Consider the following 20350-nt stretch of genomic DNA (forward strand, 5'->3'; position numbering starts at 1 on the left):
GTTCCCGCCATGTTCCTCAAAATACCAGTGTATTTATATATGGCTCCGCCCTCCACCCTATATGCATAGCGGTGCTTACCCGCTGAATACCCCCCCCCCCCCCTCCTTACTATATATGTGTTCTCCTTTGGGAGCTTCTACCGAACTGCACACCCGACCATTAGTTACTTTGTATAATTGTGGTCCATTGGGCCTAAAACTATGTTACGAACAGGTCGGTCATTTATGCTATGTTATTGAAAAATCGAGGTCTCATTAGCCTGCTACTATTGTCTTATATAACTGCCGAACTGCTACACTCAATTTTGTTTGTATCTTTTCCCTGTGTCAAAAAGGCGTATTATGTTTTATGTTTGTCATGCTAAACCTTAATAAAAAATATTTAAAAAAAAAAAAGTGTATGATGTGGCAAGCTATACTAATTGCAGGACCAAATATGTGGTCTATTTGGTCCAATGCATTGCATGTAACATGCAATATGTAGGTATGACCACTAGGGAGGCAAGAGTAAGAATCAGGGAGCATTTAAATGATATTTAGTCATCAATTCCCTGCTCTGCTCTTGCAGAACATTTCATAGAGAAACATGGCGGCCTTGTAAATATCTGATCATAGATAAGGTTAGGACTCCAGAGAGGGGTGGTAATCTTGATAGGCTTCAGTCCAGAAGAGACGTCTTTTGGATTTTTGTACTATATACTAGATTGCCCCAAGGATTTAACACAGAGGCAGATATAATTGTGTGGAAATAGTATTTGTTTGATCCATGAATATAATACTTTTATTACTCCCTTATAAATCCATAATTTAAAGTTCATTAACATATGACATCTTAGCTCTCTTACCATTAATAATGAAATCATATGATGTTAGAGATGCCTAAATAATTGTGGCTGTGGGTTTTTGGATACAATGTATCCAAGGCACGTTGGAGCTACTGAAATTATACAGTACATGAAAAAACATAATGTGGCACATATAGGTAAAAGATTAGGCTAATGTCATATATAAACAAGCAGAGTAGAAGACCCCTATGACTAGCAACGGGGTCAGCTTCTGTATAGGAGGGCGCAAAAACAGGTATAAATTAAATATAATAATGAATGTATAATAAAAATGACAGTGATAGTATATAAATCTCTATTCGATCATACTAAAAAAGATAATACTACTAAATGCGTGTGAATCAATCCAATGTATATATAATAAAGTGACCTAAGTTTAAAATGACTTGAGTTTGAAAAAAGATAAGTCACTTCTGAAAACCACATGCTGAAAAACAAGAGGAAAACAACAATGAAGCACCTACGAGAGATCCCTGCAGCTAAAAACACAAACACCCAAAGGCGAGAATAAATTTTCCAATCAGTCTCTAACAATGGAAACAATGAAACAAAGAAACTATGGGGTGTGTTAAGCGCTGGGAAATGTCATAGGAGCGACAAAATAAAATGATAAGTTAATCAAACTATAAAAAAATCAAGTTAGGTAAGACAGAGTGGGTGAACATAGAACACACTGATAAAAAAACAAAAATTGGCGTGATTAAATGAGAGGGTGAGTAACCACAATGTCAGTCCAAAAGGCTCCTAATACAACAAACGAGGACGGATGGGTTATTGATAGATACTATTTTGTATCACGCAGCTGGAGTCTCTGTAATAGTGTCAATTCAATAAGCTACTAGTAGGTTTGGAGTATAAAACCAAAATCGCTAGTGTGTGAAAGAAACACTGAAACATACAGTGAGACTACTTACAGGCTGCACCCCCAATCATATGAGGTAATGAGATGCTGTTGTATTTTGTCTTAGGCTGTGTGCGCTGACGGGCAGGTGAACGGACACACCCCCTCTTGATTGATCTCCCTGTTTTCCAATCACGCTACTTTGTTAGCATTCACTCTCTCCGTGAACGAATTTCAGGCGAACTCTCCTCGCTCAAGCTCCAGATCGTGCGGATTTGACAAAGGGATCATTTATTCCTTTAACATAGCGTAACGTTTCGGGGTGTTACCCCCGTTTTTAAAGACATGTTTAGGAGGGTCAGTTTATGACCACCATAGACGTGAAGGATACGTATCTTCATGTGCCTATCCACAGGGAACATTTCAAGTTCCTGAGGTTTGCTTTTTTGGATCAACATTTCCAATTTGTAGCCCTGCCTTTCGGCCTCACCACTACTCCTCGAATCTTTATGAAGGCTCTAGTGGCTCTTTTGGCTTTGCTCAGATCTCTATGGATTGCGGTGGCTCCTTACCTGGACCCTATCTTGGTCCAGGCGCCATCTTTTCAGTTAGCAAGATCCCATACAGATTCTCTGTTGGCTATTCTCCGCTCTCACGGGTGGAAGGTGAATCTAGGGAAAAGTTCCTTGGTGCCAAGTACCAGGGTATGTTTTCTGGGGACAATGATAGACTCAGTATCTATGAATATTTTTTTGACGGAGGTCAGAAAATTCAAGCTTCTGGAGGCCTGTCGTTCTCTTCAGTCCTCTGTTTGTTCATCAGTGGCTATATGCATGGAAGTAATTGGTCTCATGGTGGCATCCATGGACATTATTCTGATTGCTTGCTTCCATCTGAGACCTCCACGGTTATGTATGCTCAATCAATGGAACGGAGACCACTCGGATCTCTCTCAGAGGATAGTTTTAGTCTCTCAGACAAGTATATTTCTGTCTTGGTGGGTCTCCCAGAACCATTTGTCTCAGGGCACTTGTTTCCTGAGACCTTCTTGGGAGATTGTGACCACGGATGCCAGCCTGTTAGGCTGGGGAGCAGTTTGGGGGTCCCTAAGAGCTCAGGGACTTCTCAGGAGGTGTCAACCCTCCCTATAAATATCCTAGAATTGAGAGCAATTCTCAATGCTCTATCAGCTTGGCCTCAACTAACTTTAGTCCGGTTTATCAGATTTCAATCAGACATCACTTTGGTGGCGTATATCAACAACTCAGCGCTTGTTAGCTATGAAAGAGGTGACTCCCATTCTTCAGTGGGCAGAGTCTCACAATTGTTATCTTTCTGCCATTCATATCCCAGGGGTGGACAACTGGGAAGCAGATTATTTTAGCAGACAGATGTTTCATCCAGGGGAATGGGCTCTCCATCCGGAAGTTTTCTCGATATTAACCCTCAAGTGGGGAGTTCCGAAGCTGGATCTGATGGCATCTCGTCTTAACGCCAAGCTTCCAAGATATGTAGCAAGATCAAGAGAGATCCTCAAGCAGATCTGGTAGATGCCCTGGCAGTGCCATGGGATTTCGCTCTAATTTATCTGTTTCCTCTGTTTGCCCTCTTTCCTCTGGTGATACCTCGTATCAATCAGGAGCAGGCTTTGGTGCTTCCAATAGCTCCAGTGTAGCCTCACAGAACTTGGTTTGTGGACATAGTGAAGATGTCGCCATTTCCCCCATAGAAATTGCCTCTGAGGAAAAATCTTTTACTTCAGGGTCCCTTCCTCGATCCGAACTTAGTCTCTCTGAAGCAGACTGCTTGGAGGTTGAACGCTTAGTCTTGTCCAGACAAGTTTTTTCTGTGAAGGTTATTGAGACTATGATTTAGTCTCGTAAACCTGTTACTCGCAAGATTTATTATAAAGTATGGCGTAAATACCTTCATTGGTGCGGATCTAGGGGTTTTTCTTGGAGTCAAGTGAGAATTCCCCATATTCTGTCCTTTCTTCAGGAGGGCCTGGAGAAGGGTTTATCAGTCAGTACCCTAAAGGATCTGATTTTGGCTCTGTCAATTCTTCTGCAGAAGCATCTGAACATTTTTGACAGATGTTGAATCTTTTGTCCAGGCTTTGGTTATAATCAGGCCTGTGTTTAGCTCCTCCTTGGAGTCTTAATCTGCTTCTTAAAGTTCTGCAGCAGGCTCCATTTGAGCCTATGCAGTCTGTTGAAAGCAAGTTATTGTCTTGGAAGGTTTTTGTTTTTGCTGGCAATTTCTTCTGTCCGTAGAGTTTCTGAGCTTTTGGTTCTACAGTGTGATTCTCCTTATCTTATTCTTCATGCGGATAAGGCGGTTTTCCGTACTAAATTAGGATTTCTACCTAAGGTGGTTTCAGAATACAATATTAACCAAGAAATTGTTGTTCCTTTATTTTGTCCTAATCCTTACTGCAAGAAGGAGTGGTTATTGCACAATCTGGATGTTGTGCGTGCTTTAAGGTTCTATTTAAAGGCTACAAAAGATTTTCAGCAATCTTTTGCTCTTTTTGTTGTCTTTTCAGGTAAACGGATGGGTCAGAAGGCCACTTCTTCTACTCTCTCCTTCTGGTTGGGAAGTGTTATTCGATTGGCTTATGAGACAGCTGGACAGCAGCCTCCAGAGTAAACTACGGCTCACTCCACAAGGGCTGTCGCTTCCTCTTGGGCCTTTAAAAATTATACTTCTATGGAACATATTTGCAAGGCGGCCACTTTGTCATCATTGCATACTTTTTGCCTCAGCTGAGGCTTCTTTTGGGAAGAAAGTTCTTCAAGCAGTGGTGCCTTCTGTTTAGGTTTGCCTGTCTTGTGTATCCCTCCATTTAATTATGTGGACTCTATCTTTGGTATTGGTTCCCACTAGTAATTGAATGGATTTGTGGACTCTTCATGCAATTGTAAAGAAAACATACCTGATAAATTATTTTCTTTCCTGGCATGGAGTGACGGCTTTTTGTCATTTTTCTAAACCTCAGGCACCTCTATACCCTTTGTGTCTTCATTTCTTTCCATAATTCCTCAGCTGAATAACTGGGGATTGTGGGTAGTGGGAGGATACTTGAAGCTTTGCTAGGGTGTTCTTTGCCTCCACCTGGCGGCCAGGAGTTGAATTCCCACTAGTAATTGAATAGATTTGTGTTCCCTCCATGCCAGAAAAGAAAATAATTAATCAGGTAAGTATAAAAAAAGGAATTTATGCTTACCTGATAAATTACTTTCTCTTGTGATGTATCGAGTCCACGGATTCATCCTTTACTTGTGGGATATTCTCCTTCCCAACAGGAAGTGGCAAAGAGAGCACACAGCAGAGCTGTCCATATAGCTCCCCCTCCAGCTCCACCCCCCAGTCATTCGACCGAAGGTTAGGAAGAAAAAGGAGAAACCATAGGGTGCAGTGGTGACTGTAGTTTAAACAAAAAAGCTAGCTGACTTAATAGCCAGGGCGGGTCGTGGACTCGATACATCACAAGAGAAAGTAATTTATCAGGTAAGCATAAATTCTGTTTTCTCTTGTAAGATGTATCGAGTCCACGGATCCATCCTTTACTTGTGGGATACCAATACCAAAGCTTTAGGACACGGATGAAGGGAGGGAACAAGACAGGCACCTTAAACGGAAGGCACCACTGCTTGTAAAACCTCCCTCCCAAAAATAGCCTCCGAAGAAGCAAAAGTATCGAATTTGTAAAATTTGGAAACAGTATGCAGCGAAGACCAAGTCGCTGCCTTACAAATCTGTTCAACAGAAGCCTCATTTTTAAAAGCCCATGTGGAAGCCACTGCTCTGGTAGAATGAGCAGTAATTGTTTCAGGAGGCTGCTGGCCAGCAGTCTCATAAGCCAAACGGATGATGCTTTTCAGCCAAAGGAAAGAGAGGTAGCAGTCGCCTTCTGACCTCTCCTCTTACCAGAATAGATAACAAACAATGAAGGTGTTTGTCTGAAATCCTTAGTTGCTTGTAAATAGAACTTTAAAGCACGAACCACATCAAGATTGTGTAACAGGCGTTCCTTCTACGAAGAAGGATTAGGACACAGAGAAGGAACAACAATTTCCTGGTTAATATTCTTATTAGACACAACCTTAGGAAGAAAACCAGGTTTGGTACGCAAAACTACCTTATCTGCATGGAAAACCAGGTAAGGTGAATCACACTGTAAAGCAGATAGCTCTGAAACTCTTCCAGCAGAAGAGATAGCTACCAAAAACAAAACTTTCCAAGATAAAAGCTTAATATCTATGGAATGTAAAGGTTCAAACGGAACCCCTTGTAGAACTGAAAGAACTAAATTCAGACTCCATGGCGGAGCCACGGGTCTATAAACAGGCTTGATTCTAACTAAAGCCTGACTAAACGCTTGAACGTCTGGTACCTCTGCCAGACGTTTGTGTAAAAGAATAGACAAAGCAGATATCTGTCCTTTTAAGGAACTAGCTGATAATCCTTTCTCCAATCCTTCTTGGAGAAAAGACAGTATCCTGGGAATCCTAATCTTACTCCATGAGTAACCCTTGGATTCACACCAAAAAATATATTTTCGCCAAATCTTATGGTAGATTTTCCTGGTGACAGGCTTTCTAGCCTGAATCAGGGTATCAATAACCGACTCAGAGAAACCACGCTTTGATAGAATTAGGCGTTCAATCTCCAAGCAATTTTTTTTTCTTTCTACCACATTCACTTTACCCTTCCGATTGCTTAGAGCCGGCAAAGAGAATGACTGGGGGGTGGAGCTGGAGGGGGAACTATATGGACAGCTCTGCTGTGTGCTCTCTTTGCCACTTCCTGTTGGGAAGGAGAATATCCCACAAGTAAAGGATGAATCCGTGGACTCGATACATCTTACAAGAGAAATTATGTTTTTATCATTTCCACCACATAACATAAGACAAATAAACAAAGTTTTACTATATCTATATATTTCCTTTTTGTATGACCATATATTTGATCTATTTGTTATGTAACTGGAGATAAATCTGGGAAGAATAATATTAAGCACGGTATATCTAGAGGAGGTCTGATATACAGAGACACAACTCAGATAAAGTAGACAGGTGATCAGTGAAACGTGTTAGGAAAAACATGCCTCTGTGATAGTGCTAAGCATTACTGGATCTTCTAATGATAAATTCTGGTTTTGGTGCCTACAGAACTGAAATGCTACTGGAGGGTATCAAAGTGGATACAAACTTCTGAAATTATAAATAGAGCATCAGTCATACAGACATCTTATTAAATTTATTTATTTAAAAAGACAAAAATAGAAACATTTTTATTTTAATAAAAATAACTGGTGATTAAAACATGAGTATGTTTTGCTCAATCTTACGAATTCTTCTGATCCTCCAAGCTTAAAATATAGTCAAATTCCTCTGTAAAATGAAAAAATATATATAATTAAAATGAGCATTTAATACGAAACTCAAATCTAGAGATTTAATAAAATTAGCATATTGAAATGTACTTGCAGTAATGTTGTCCTGTAGAAATTAAATTGTCTTTTTATGTAATTATAAAATAACAACATTATTATTATTTAATTAAAATGTTTTTTCCTTATTACAGTGAACTGCAGAATAGGAACATAAAACAGGGGACAGAAATGCTGCAGAGGAGACTGGTTACTTAATCCCTGCAATTACATATAAATATCACAAGAGTGAGCCCTAAGCAGTCACAAAAAGCCAATTAAGTTTTTCTATTACTATGTGCGATACTTAAGTTGTAAAACAGACATGAAAGGAAATTTTATAATTGGTGACTCTTGTTATTGGAGAATGTACCATGTCTGGTAACAGAGGCATTATTGGCTGTACAGACAGCTTTTATACATTCTTTAACTTGTCATCTGGTGGCCAAACAGAAAGATTCTAATACAGGTTGTATGAATCTCTCAACAAATGTATTTTCATTAAAGCAGATTATTTGTTATTTTTAATTGAATACCCTTTTTTCACTGTGTGTTTAAACACATAGTCAAAACTACATACAAGTCATGGTACATTGCTGCTGAGTCGTGGCATACGCAAGTATCCTCCAATCACTAGTTGAGAAGGGATCAGGATCTGAACTGGAGCACACCAGGTGTGTGACTTCTGTATATATTTCTGTCTCTTTTTGCAGTGGTTCAATACGTTGGAGTGTATCTCCCTCTGTTAGAGGACTGGCGCAAAACATCTTGTGTGGCTTTTTCATATGGAGTTTAATTTTGACTAGACTGTCCCTTTAAGTGTGCATGTGTCATGAACGGATATCACTGGGACAAAAACACCTTGTTATTAAAAGAATTGTTGGCAGCATTGCAATAACTTGACATTTACGCTGAGTGTGAACATTTTCTGGATACATACACGCTCTGATCGCTGCTACCGTCTTTCGATATCTATTCCCCTACAACTTGCTTTAGTTGGAGGAGCTAATCCAAGAAATAACTGGCCACTGTCATTTTGTTAACAACCAGGCATAGTTTTGCAGATCATAGCACCTCTGAGGCCAATTAGGAACAGATATGCAGCCGGGTTAGGCTTGTGAAATTTGCAGTGTGCACAGTAATTTCAGAATTGGAAACTCACAATTTTCAGACTAAAAATATAGATAATGCCCTTACTACCCATTCCCCAACATTGTTATATTAATATACTTTATAACCTCTGAATCTAAGCCCCTGCAGACCACCTCTTATCTCAGTGCATTTTATTATCTTCTCACAGCCAGACAGTGCTAGTTCATGTGCGCCATATAGATAACATTGTGCTCACTCCCATGGGGTTATGCAGGAACCAGCACTAATTCGCTAAAATGCAAGTTTGTAAATAAAACCGAGATAAGGGGGCTGTCAGAAGATGTTTAGGTACAAGGCAATTACAGAGGTAAAAAAGTATATTAATATAACCGTGTTGGATATGCAAAATTGGGGAATGGGTAATAAAGGGATTATCTATTTTTTTAAAACAATAAAAAAAAAAATTCAAGTAGACTCTTCCTTTTAACAGTTCTTTAAATTTAAATGGTTATTCAGTTAGATTTGAATGGCCTCACTTAGAAAACATACTGTATGTAGTCCATAATCACCTGAACTGGATACAATGTTTTCTCATTGCAAACTTATATACTTGAAAGTGATTAGAGTGTTAGTAGTGGTTTAAAAATAAGTGCTTTTTTAATGGGGGCAGAGCAAGTTCTGCATCTGAGCGGTCACATAGCACAACAGCTCCGGACCTGTGCCGACAATTTATCCATCTCTGACCGCTCAGTGCAGCTCAATTTTCTACTAAGATATGGCCTATGTTCTAGGGAGGCATAATAAACACTCTTAACATAGGAAGCAGCTTGACTAAAGGAGACAGACAGCAACTACCCCTGCTAAGGTAACCGCAGCAGCCATTAGGGAGCGGCCATCTTAATACCCACGTGGCACCCTAGCTGTACTTTGAAGTCTGCTTGATATGAGATCTGGAGAAGCAGTTACTTAACAAGGTAAAGAAACCCAGAGATTCCCTGCGGAAAGTTATTCCCCTCGCACGCAGTGTAAAACAAAGACACAGTACCATCCCATCACAACTTAACTAGAACGCAGTTTTCAGATAGTGGCCAGCCCACGACAGAACATTGTAAGACGCGGCCGAGTTGCAGGCCCTACATCACGCCACCAGAGCGTCCTTATGCCTGGGGATTTACCTCCAAAAAGATCTCGATTGGATTCCTAAAGGACTCGGTACCTATACCCAAGATCTCACAGAAAACGAGAGATTATGGAGTCTCTAGACATATGGGAAAATTAGATTTTCTCTCTGACCATTTTCTGAGCTTCCATAGGACATTTATTAGCATTTTCGAGACTAGTGCAACTTGCACTGCAACCCAGGAAGGTAAAAATTGATGCCGGAATAGAATACTCCCAAGCATATAGGGAGGAAGAGATCCTAATCAATCGCACCTCAGAGTGGTATAAAATCACACCGGAGGAGAAAATGGTGGATACCACGAAACGAGTGCTAGAGAAAGTTCCAACCGTGGAACAGAGTCCTCTGGCAGAAGCTACAGATGCAATACAAATTCCAAGTGGACATATTCATAGCCACAATTTTACAGGACTCCCTTTTGCTCCAACTGCTGCTCTCAAGGAGCTCTTAATTCTACTGCCTCACCGGTCTATTCTCCTGAAAAAAACTTTATATTTAATTGGAAACTGGAAAAGCCATCCAATTAATGTTGGTAACATATACTGCTGGAACGCGAGACATAGAGGATATATTCTCCAAACCAAGAGAGCAGGAGTGGGTTAGAGAAGTTATTTCCCCCCTCTCCCCAAGCAATAGAACTTTGAGTTTGGGACACTCTGGCCCCTTCAAATACCATATTTATATGGCTGAAAAGGTTTACTAATACCCTGCTTGATTTACACATATAGTTATGCGTTTACTGTTTTAGATGTTTATTACATATAACTCTGGAGCACAATATATCCCCTATTTTTAATGCTAAGAGATTGCAGAGGATTGACAATCAATATATGTATATGTTACTAGAGTGTTGGAGGCTTTTATCTTGCCTATAGTTCTCACTTAGTGTAGAAGTCCATATTATAACACTGATGATGTATATATACACACTATAGTTGGCTCCAATACCAACAGTCACATTAGTATGCGTTGGCTTTATATTAGTCCCTCCTAATGTGGCCCTTAGAACTTTTATATATTTGCTACTGTTAGACAAATCCATAGTTGCCTGTATCTACTTTCATATACCTATATGGACTATGTTAGGCACAATATTTTCTAGCTACCCCTATGTAGATTTCCTCACTATTCAGAATTTAAATGGAGCCACGTTGTCAGCGGCCGAGACAGCGGGGCCCCTTTGGTAGATGATTTGTGGGAATATATCTATAGATGGTAAAATAGATGATACCCATTTCTTTCTTATGACACGGTGAGTCCACAGGATCATCAATTACTGTTGGGAATATCACTCCTGGCCAGCAGGAGGAGGCAAAGAGTACCACAGCAAAGCTGTTAAATATCACTTCCCTTCACACAAACTCCAGTCATTCTCTTTGCCTCTAGTGCAAGAAGGAGGTGAAGTCTTTAGGTGTCTGATTAGATTCTTCTATCAAGATTTTTTTTGTTTTATTGGAAACCAGAGCAGGCTTGCTCTGATCTTCCTGACACTTGGGTTTAGCTGTATTTCACGTTCGTCTCTTCAGCAGGGCTGTGGTGGCTTTTAAGCAGTTAGGAACTTGTGGGGTGGGCCCCACTGGGTTTTCCTAACAGTTTGCCAGAATGACACAGTAAGTTTAGGCGGTTCATCTCTTCTGTTCCTAGGTTCCTGTGAGGAGTGGCTTACTCTCATACCAGGACTGGTCCGTCTGGTGGACAATCAGGAGTGCAGGTAAGTGCCATGCTTTTTATATCTTAGTTATCAAGAAAATTTGGCACTACATTATACATGGGACTGCACTTTGTGGGACAATTATTCCTGTGCTCAGGAATTATATAGGTTGCAGGGTATTGTGTGGTGGAAGGAGGGAGATCACTGAGATTGTTTTATCAGTTTTTCATGTGGCTCAGTAAGCGTCTAATTTGGGGGTTTGTGTAAATAAAAAAAAAACAGAATTCATGCTTACCTGATAAATTTCTTTCTCCTGCGGTGTGTCCGGTCCACGGCTTCATCCTTACTTGTGGGATATTCTCTTCCCCTACAGGAAATGGCAAAGAGAGCACACAGCAAGAGCTGTCCATATAGTCCCCCCTCTGGCTCCGCCCCCCAGTCATTCGACCGACGGTTAGGAGAAAAAGGAGAAACTATAGGGTGCCGTGGTGACTGTAGTGTATGGAAAAAAAAAATTTAAACCTGACTAAAAAGCCAGGGCGGGCCGTGGACCGGACACACCGTAGGAGAAAGAAATTTATCAGGTAAGCATAAATTCTGTTTTCACCTACATTGGTGTGTCCGGTCCACGGCTTCATCCTTACTTGTGGGAACCAATACCAAAGCTTTAGGACACGGATGAAGGGAGGGAACAAGTCAGGTTACCTAAACGGAAGGCACCACGGCTTGCAAAACCTTTCTCCCAAAAATAGCCTCCGAAGAAGCATAAGTATCGAATTTGTAAAATTTGGCAAAAGTATGCAGAGAAGACCAAGTCGCTGCCTTACAGATCTGATCAACAGAAGCCTCGTTCTTGAAGACCCATGTGGAAGCCAAAGCTCTAGTAGAGTGAGCTGTAATTCGTTCAGGAGGCTGCCGTCCGGCAGTCTCATAAGCCAATTGGATGATGCTTTTCAGCCAAAAAGAAAGAGAGGTAGCTGTAGCTTTCTGCCCTCTCCTCTTACCAGAATAAACGACAAACAAGGATGAAGTCTGTCTGAAATCCTTTGTTGCTTCTAAATAGAATTTTAAAGCACGGACCACATCTAAATTGTGTAACAAACGTTCCTTCTTCGAAACTGGATTCGGACACAGAGAAGGAACAACTATTTCCTGGTTAATATTCCTGTTGGAAACCACTTTTGGAAGAAAACCAGGTTTGGTACGCAAAACAACCTTATCTGTATGGAATACCAGATAGGGTGAAGAACACTGCAAAGCAGACAATTCAGAAACTCTTCTAGCAGAAGAAATAGCAACCAAAAACAGAACTTTCCAAGATAGTAACTTAATATCTATGGAATGTAAAGGTTCAAACGGAACCCCTTGAAGAACTGAAAGAACTAAGTTTAGACTCCATGGAGGAGTCATGGGTCTGTAGACAGGCTTGATTCTGACTAAGGCCTGTACAAATGCCTGTACATCTGGCACTGCTGCCAGACGTTTGTGCAACAAAACAGACAGAGCAGATATCTGTCCTTTTAGAGAACTCGCTGACAACCCTTTATCCAAACCCTCTTGGAGAAAGGAGAGTATCCTAGGAATTTTAATTTTACTCCAAGAGAATCCCTTGGATTCGCACCAACAGATATATTTTTTCCATATCTTATGGTAAATTTTCCTAGTCACAGGTTTTCTGGCTTGGACCAGAGTATCTATAACTGAATCTGAAAACCCACGCTTAGATAAAATCAAGTGTTCAATTTCCAAGCAGGCAGTTGCAGAGAGACTAGATTTGGATGTTCGAATGGACCTTGTACTAGAAGATCCTGTCTCAAAGGTAGCTTCCATGGTGGAGCCGATGACATATTCACCAGGTCTGCATACCAAGTCCTGCGTGGCCACGCAGGAGCTATCAGAATCACAGAGGCCTTCTCCTGTTTGATCCTGGCTACAAGCCTGGGAAGGAGAGGAAACGGTGGAAACACATAAGCTAGGTTGATGACCAAGGCGCCACCAATGCATCCACTAGTGTCGCCTTGGGATCCCTGGATCTGGACCTGTAGCGAGGAACCTTGGAGTTCTGACGAGACGCCATCAGATCCATGTCTGGAATGCCCCATAGTTGAGTTAACTGGGCAAAGACCTCCGGGTGGAGTTCCCACTCCCCCGGATGGAAAGTCTGACGACTCAAATAATCCGCCTCCCAGTTGTCTACTCCTGGGATGTGAATTGCAGATAGATGGCAGGAGTGATCCTCCGTCCATTTGATGATCTTGGATACCTCTCTCATCGCCAAGGAACTCTTTGTTCCCCCCTGATGATTGATATACGCTACAGTCGTCATGTTGTCCGACTGAAATCTTATGAATCTGGCCTTCGCTAGTTGAGGCCAAGCCAGGAGCGCATTGAATATCGCTCTCAGTTCCAGAATGTTTATCGGGAGAAGAGACTCTTCCCGAGACCATAGACCCTGAGCTTTCAGGGAGTCCCAGACCGCGCCCCAGCCTAAAAGACTGGCGTCGGTCGTGACAATGACCCACTCTGGTCTGCGGAAACTCATTCCCTGAGACAGGTGATCTTGAGTCAACCACCAACGAAGTGAGTCTGTGGTTAACTGGTCTACTTGAATCTGAGGAGACAAGTCTGCATAATCCCCATTCCACTGTTTGAGCATGCACAGTTGTAATGGTCTTAGATGAATTCGAGCAAAAGGAACCACATCCATTGCTGCAACCATTAAACCTATTACCTCCATGCACTGAGCTATGGAAGGCTGAGGAATAGATTGAAGAACTTGACAAGCTTTTAGGAGCTTTAACTTTCTGACCTCTGTCAGAAAAATCTTCATTTCTACAGAATCTATTATTGTTCCTAGAAAAGGAACCCTTGTGGACGGGGACAGGAAACTTTTTTCTACGTTCACCTTCCACCCGTGAGAAAACAATGTCTGTATGAGCCCTTGCTTTGGAAAGAGACGACGCTTGGATTAGGATGTCGTCTAGGTAAGGTGCTACAGCAATGCCCCTCGGCCTTAGAACCGCTAGAAGGGACCCTAGCACCTTTGTGAAAATTCTGGGAGCAGTGGCTAGACCGAATGGAAGGGCCACAAACTGGTAATGTTTGTCCAGGAAGGCGAACCTCAGGAATGGATGATGATCTTTGTGGATAGGAATATGCAGGTATGCATCCTTTAAGTCCACGGTAGTCATATATTGATCCTCCTGGATTGTTGGTAAGATCGTCCGAATGGTTTCCATTTTGAATGATGGAACTCTGAGGAATTTGTTTAGAATTTTTAAATCCAGAATTGGCCTGAAAGCTCCCTCTTTTTTGGGAACTACGAACAGGTTTGAGTAAAAACCCAGACCTTGTTCCGCTGTTGGAACTGGGTGTATCACTCCCATCTTTAATAGGTCTCCTACGCAATGTAGGAATGCCTGTCTCTTTATCTGGTCTGAAGATAAGCGAGACATGTGGAAACTTCCCCTTGGAGGAAGTTCCTTGAACTCTAGAAGATACCCCTGAGAGACTATTTCTAGTGCCCAGGGATCCGGAACATCTCTTGCCCAAGCCTGAGCAAAGAGAGAAAGCCTGCCCCCTACTAGATCCGGTCCCGGATCGGGGGCTACCCCTTCATGCTGTCTTGGTAGCAGCAGCAGGCTTCTTGGCCTGTTTACCCTTGTTCCAGCCTTGCATTGGTTTCCACGCTGGTTTAGGCTGGGAAGCGTTACCCTCTTGTCTAGAGGCTGCAGAGTTAGGAGATGGTCCGTTCCTGAAATTGCGAAAGGAACGAAAATTAGATTTGTTCTTAGCCTTGAAAGGCCTATCCTGTGGGAGGGCATGGCCCTTTCCCCCAGTGATGTCTGAAATAATCTCCTTCAATTCTGGCCCGAAAAAGGGTCTTACCTTTGAAAGGAATATTAAGCAGTTTTGTCTTGGACGACACATCCGCTGACCAAGATTTTAGCCAAAGCGCTCTGCGCACCACTATTGCAAAACCTGAATTTTTTGCCGCTAATTTAGCCAATTGAAAAGCGGCATCTAAAATAAAAGAATTAGCCAACTTTAGTGCGTGAACTCTGTCCATGACTTCCTCATATGGAGTCTCCTTATGGAGCGAATTTTCTAGTTCCTCGAACCAAAAATACGCCGCCATGGTGCCAGGAATAATGCACAAAATTGGTTGGAGAAGGAAACCTTGCTGAACAAATATCTTTTTAAGCAATCCTTCCAATTTTTTATCCATAGGATCTTTGAAAGCACAACTGTCCTCAATTGGAATAGTCGTGCGCTTAGCCAATGTAGAAACTGCCCCCTCCACCTTCGGGACTGTTTGCAATGCGTCCCTTCTGGGGTCGACAATGGGGAACATTTTCTTAAATATAGGAGGTGGGACAAAAGGTATACCTGGCTTCTCCCACTCCTTGGTTACTATGTCCACCACCCTCTTGGGTATCGGAAAGGCATCAGCGTGCACAGGGACCTCTAGGAATTTGTCCATTTTGCACAATTTCTCTGGAATCACCAAAGAGTCCCAATCATCAAGCGTAGTTAGCACCTCCTTAAGCAGGGCGCGGAGATGTTCTAACTTAAATTTAAATGCCACAATATCAGGTTCTGCCTGCTGAGAAACTTTTCCTGAATCAGAAATTTCTCCCTCAGACAGACCCTCCCTCACTGCCAATTCAGACTGGTTTGAGAGTATAACAGATAAATTATCGTCAGCGCCCACTTGCTCATCCTCTGTATTTAAAACTGAGCAATCACGCTTTCTGGGAAATGTTGGCAGTTTGGATAAAAGATTTGCTATAGAATTATCCATTACTGCAGTTAATTGCTGCATAGTAACAAGCATTGGCGCGCTAGATGTACTAGGTGTCGCCTGCGCAGGCATAACTGGTGTTGACACAGAAGGAGAGGATGATGAACTATCCCCACTACCTTCATTTGAAGAATCATCTTGGGCAACCTTATTAAATGTGACAGTACTGTCCTTACTTTGTATGGACGCCATGGCACAATTTGAACATACATTTAAAGGGGGAACCACCTTGGCCTCCATACACACAGAACATATGCTATCTGAAGGTATAGACATGTTAGACAGACTTTGGCAGGCTATTAATGCAATAAAATCGTTTTTAAACAAAACCGTTACTGTCTCTTTAAATAATAAAAAGAGTACACTTTATTTCTGCATGCTTGAAAAACTATGAAGGAAATATCCGATCTTTACAAAATTTCCACCCTAGTGTCTTAATGCTTTGAAAGTATTGCACACCAAATTTCAAGTCTCTAACCCCTTAAATGAGCAAACCGGAGCTAATTGTTTAATTTACCAGTTTGAACCCACTACAGTCCCTGCCACAGCCTTTACCTTCCTTGGGGATTATTCACCACAGAAATAAGCCTTTTTGAAATCGTTTTTATGTCCACAGGACCTTCTCACATGAAGCTGCATGCACTGCTTTCAGAAGTAACTGCGCAACTGAGGCGCGAAAATGAGGCCTCCTCCCTCTGCATACCAGAGTGAAGGGGCCTTCCTGACTAGATTAGCTGTCTAACCAACTGCCTGGCGTAATAAAAACGTTCCCAAAAGTGTTTCAATCACAAAAACACTCCAAAAATCATATAAATATTATATAAATCAATCGATTTAGCCCACAATAGTGTCAACCAGTATAGAGCCCATTTATAAGCCTTCATTCTGTTATGAGTCTAAGAAAATGGCTTACCGGTCCCATGAGGGAAAATGACAGTCTTCTAGCATTACCATGTTTTGTTAGAAAAAAAAGACTATTCATACCTGGAGCAGAAAAGTCTGCAAACTGTTCCCCCCAACTGAAGTTCTCTGGTTTCAACAGTCCTGCGTGGGAACAGCAATGGATTTTAGTTACTGTTGCTAAAATCATACTCCTCTTTTAACAGAAATCTTCTTCACTTTCTGTTGTAGAGTAAATAGTACAAACCGGCACTATTTTAAAATAATAAACTCTTGATAGAAGAAATAAAACTACAACTAACACCACATACTCTTTACCATCCCTGTGGAGATGCTACTTGTTCAGAGCGGCAAAGAGAATGACTGGGGGGCGGAGCCAGAGGGGGGACTATATGGACAGCTCTTGCTGTGTGCTCTCTTTGCCATTTCCTGTAGGGGAAGAGAATATCACACAAGTAAGGATGAAGCCGTGGACCGGACACACCAATGTAGGAGAAATTCATGGTTCCCTGCCGTTTTTCTGGCAGTGTGAATGTGTGACGTCATTAGGGGGCGTGCTACTGCCTTTAGCATGCGGCTCTTTGGCGCTGTTTGTCCGGGGAAGTTTCTCTGCAGAGCTATAATGGCTTCTCCTGCTGTCTAAGTTTCTCTGCAGTCGGGGAGGATCTTGAGGAAAGTCCTTGCTCGGAAGAGTCCCGTTCACATCGGGAGGAGCAGGTAGACAACTCAGCTTAGCGCTGAGGTGTAGAGTGTGCCGTGGGGTTTATTTTGTTTATTTAGCACTGTTTTGTTAGCTCTGGAAGTGCTTGGGATAGAGGTACAGTGCACTAATAGCCTCTTTTGTAATAAAAATTCAGCATTGATTATTAAGTAGCGCTGGTGAGCGTGTTTCTGTTCTTAAAGAGACAGTACACCTTGTAGAATTAAGACGTTTTCTTTATTCTGAGTGTGTAAAAATTATTTGCAATATGGACCTAGAATCTATGCCTTCTGCTGCATGCAGACTTGTTCAGATACCCAAGTAGAACCCCCATTACCATTTTGTAGTTCCTGTATTGAGAACTATTTTGTACAAAAACAAACTTTTTGCTACTGAGCCACAATTCCCTAAGGATGAGGCTTTTCAGGCTCTGTCACAGCCTCTTTCCTGTACGTCCCAATCTGTAGCTACGTCACATGCAGTGCCCTGCGTTTCCTCTCAGGCTCCGAATGGAGTGTTTTTAAAGGCTGAGATTAATAGATACTTTGATGTTCCTTCGCCTGGGGAGGTGTTTCCAGTGCCAGACCGCGCCATGGAAATAATTACTAAGGAATGGGAGAAACCAGGAATCCCTTTTTCCCCCTCTCCTGTTTTCAAGAAAATGTTCCCTGTGGCTAAATCCATCAGGGAATCATGACAGACAGTTTCCAAAGTGGAAGGAGCAATCCTATAGACAACCGTCGGTAGGCATTGACACCTTGTCGGGGTCTCTTCAGGCTGAGACCCATTTAGAAGAGATTCAGGATAGGATTAAGGCTCTTAAGTTAGCCAATTCCTTTATTACTGATGCCTCCTTACAGGTCATTAAAAACAATCCAAGTCCTCTTGGATGCCTAGCCAGTCTTGGAACAAGGGGAAGCTATCCAAGAAACCTGCAGCTGATTCCAAGTCAGCATGAAGGGGTTGCCCCCGATCCAGGATTGGCTCAAGTGGGGGGCAGGCTATCTCAGTTTGCGCAGGTTTGGGAGCGGGATGTCCCAGACCCGTGGGCAGTGGACATTGTTTCTCAGGGATATAAGTTAGAGTTCAAAACCTTTCCTCCCAGAGGCAGGTTCCACCTCTCAAGATTATCTGTAGACCAGATAAAAAGAGAGAGGCGTTGTTGAAATGTGTGCAGGATCTTTCCCTCTGGGGAATGATAGTACCGGTACCAACTCAGGAATAGGGTCTGGGTTTTTACTCAAACCTGTTTGTAGTTCAAAAAAAAAAAAAGAGAAGGAAGAGGGAACTTTCAGACCTATTCTAGATCTGAAGCTACCAAACAAGTTTCTCAGAGTACCGTCCTTCAAGATGGAGACTATCCAATCCATCCTGTCCCTGATTCAAGAGGGTCAATTCAAGACTACCATAGATCTGAAGGATGTGTACCTGCACATTCCCATTCACAGGGATCATCACAAATTTCTGAGGTTTGCTTATCTAGACAAACCTTTTCAATTTGTAGCGCTTCCATTCGGCTTCGCAAAAGCCCCCAGAATTTTCTCAAAGGTCCTGGGAGCTCTTTTGGCGGTAATTTGGGCTCAGGTAATTGCAGTGGCGCCTTATCTGGATGACATTCTGGTTAAGGCCCGTCTTTCCAACTAGCGGAATCCCATACAAAAGTCTTGTTGGCGTTTCTTCGTTCCCACGGTTGGAAAATCTATGTGGAGAAAAGCTCTCTTATTCCATCTACAAGAGTGACCTTTTTAGGAACCATTATAGACTCCCTGTCTATGAAAATATTTCTGACAGAGGTCCAAAGAACAAAGAATCTGTCCGCTTGCCTGGCCCTACAGTCGGAGGTGCGGCCGTCAGTGGCTCACTGCATGGAGGCAATTGGGTTTATGGTGGCTTCCATGGACATAGTTCCGTTTGCTTGGTTTCACTTGAGACCTCTGCACCTATGCATGCTTGCTCAGTGGAACAGGGACTATACAGATCTATCCCAGAGAATAGTTCTGGATCAAGCTACAAAAGGACTCTCTACCGTGGTGGCTGTCCCAAGAACATCTGTCCCAGGGGACATGTTTCCAGAGACCTTCGTGGGTAAACGTGACCATGGATGCCAGCTTGCTAGGTTGGGGAGCAGTCTGGGACTCATTGAAGGCGTAGGGACTTTGGTCTCAGGAAGAATCTGCTCTCCCCATAAACATTCTGGAGTTAAGACTGATCTTCAATGCCTTGATGGCTTGGCCTCAGCCCATTCCATCAGGTTCCAGACAGACAACATAACCTCAGTGGCCTACATCAACCACCAAGGAGGAACCCGGAGTTCCTTAGCCATGAAGGAGGTGGCACGGATCATCCAGTGGGCGGAGGCTCACAACTGCTGTCTGTCTATCTTCCATCCACATCCCAGGAGTGGACAATTGGGAAGCGGATTTCCTGAGCAGAAAGACTTTCCATCCCTTGGGAACTTCATTCGGAAGTGGGAACTTCATTCGGAAGTGTTCTCCAGGTTAACAACCAAATGGGGGTTACCAGAATTGGATCTGATGGCGTCTCGTCAGAATACCAAGCTCCCAAGGAACGGTTCGAGGTCGAGAGATCCTCAAGACTTTCTGATAGATGCTCTGGCAGTTCCTTGGAACTTCAGATTGGCATCTCTTTCCTCCGTTTGCGCTCCTTCTGCGAGTCATCACTTGGATCAAGGAGGAGATAGCATTGGTGATTCTAATAGCTCCTGTGTGGCCTCGCAGGATCTGGTATGCAGATCTAGTGGAGATGTTGTCCCTACCTCCATGGAGACTACCTCTCAGGAAGGACCTTCTGCTTTAGGGGTCCTTGCTTCATCCAAATCTTGTTTCTCTGACGCTGACTGCTTGGAGTTTGAACGCTTGATTTTAGCAAAGTGTGGATTTTCA

General features: G+C 42.5%; 1 protein-coding gene across 5 annotated transcripts in view; it reads right to left on the bottom strand.

Annotated features, from left to right (window-relative positions):
* Positions 1-6933: 6933 nt before the first annotated feature.
* The window catches only part of THYN1 (thymocyte nuclear protein 1), a 79177-nt gene continuing 65760 nt past the window's right edge, over positions 6934-20350 (bottom strand). For all 5 annotated transcript variants that reach the window (XM_053691516.1, XM_053691515.1, XM_053691513.1 and 2 more), the window contains one exon: positions 6934-7082. Coding sequence is in view for 1 of the 5 variants with exons in the window: in XM_053691518.1 (XP_053547493.1) it covers positions 7036-7082 (47 nt within the window). In the remaining 4 variants the exon portion in view is untranslated. The remainder of the gene's footprint in view (positions 7083-20350) is intronic.

This window comes from Bombina bombina, chromosome 8 (genome assembly GCF_027579735.1).
Source record: "Bombina bombina isolate aBomBom1 chromosome 8, aBomBom1.pri, whole genome shotgun sequence".
Lineage (NCBI taxonomy): Eukaryota > Metazoa > Chordata > Amphibia > Anura > Bombinatoridae > Bombina > Bombina bombina.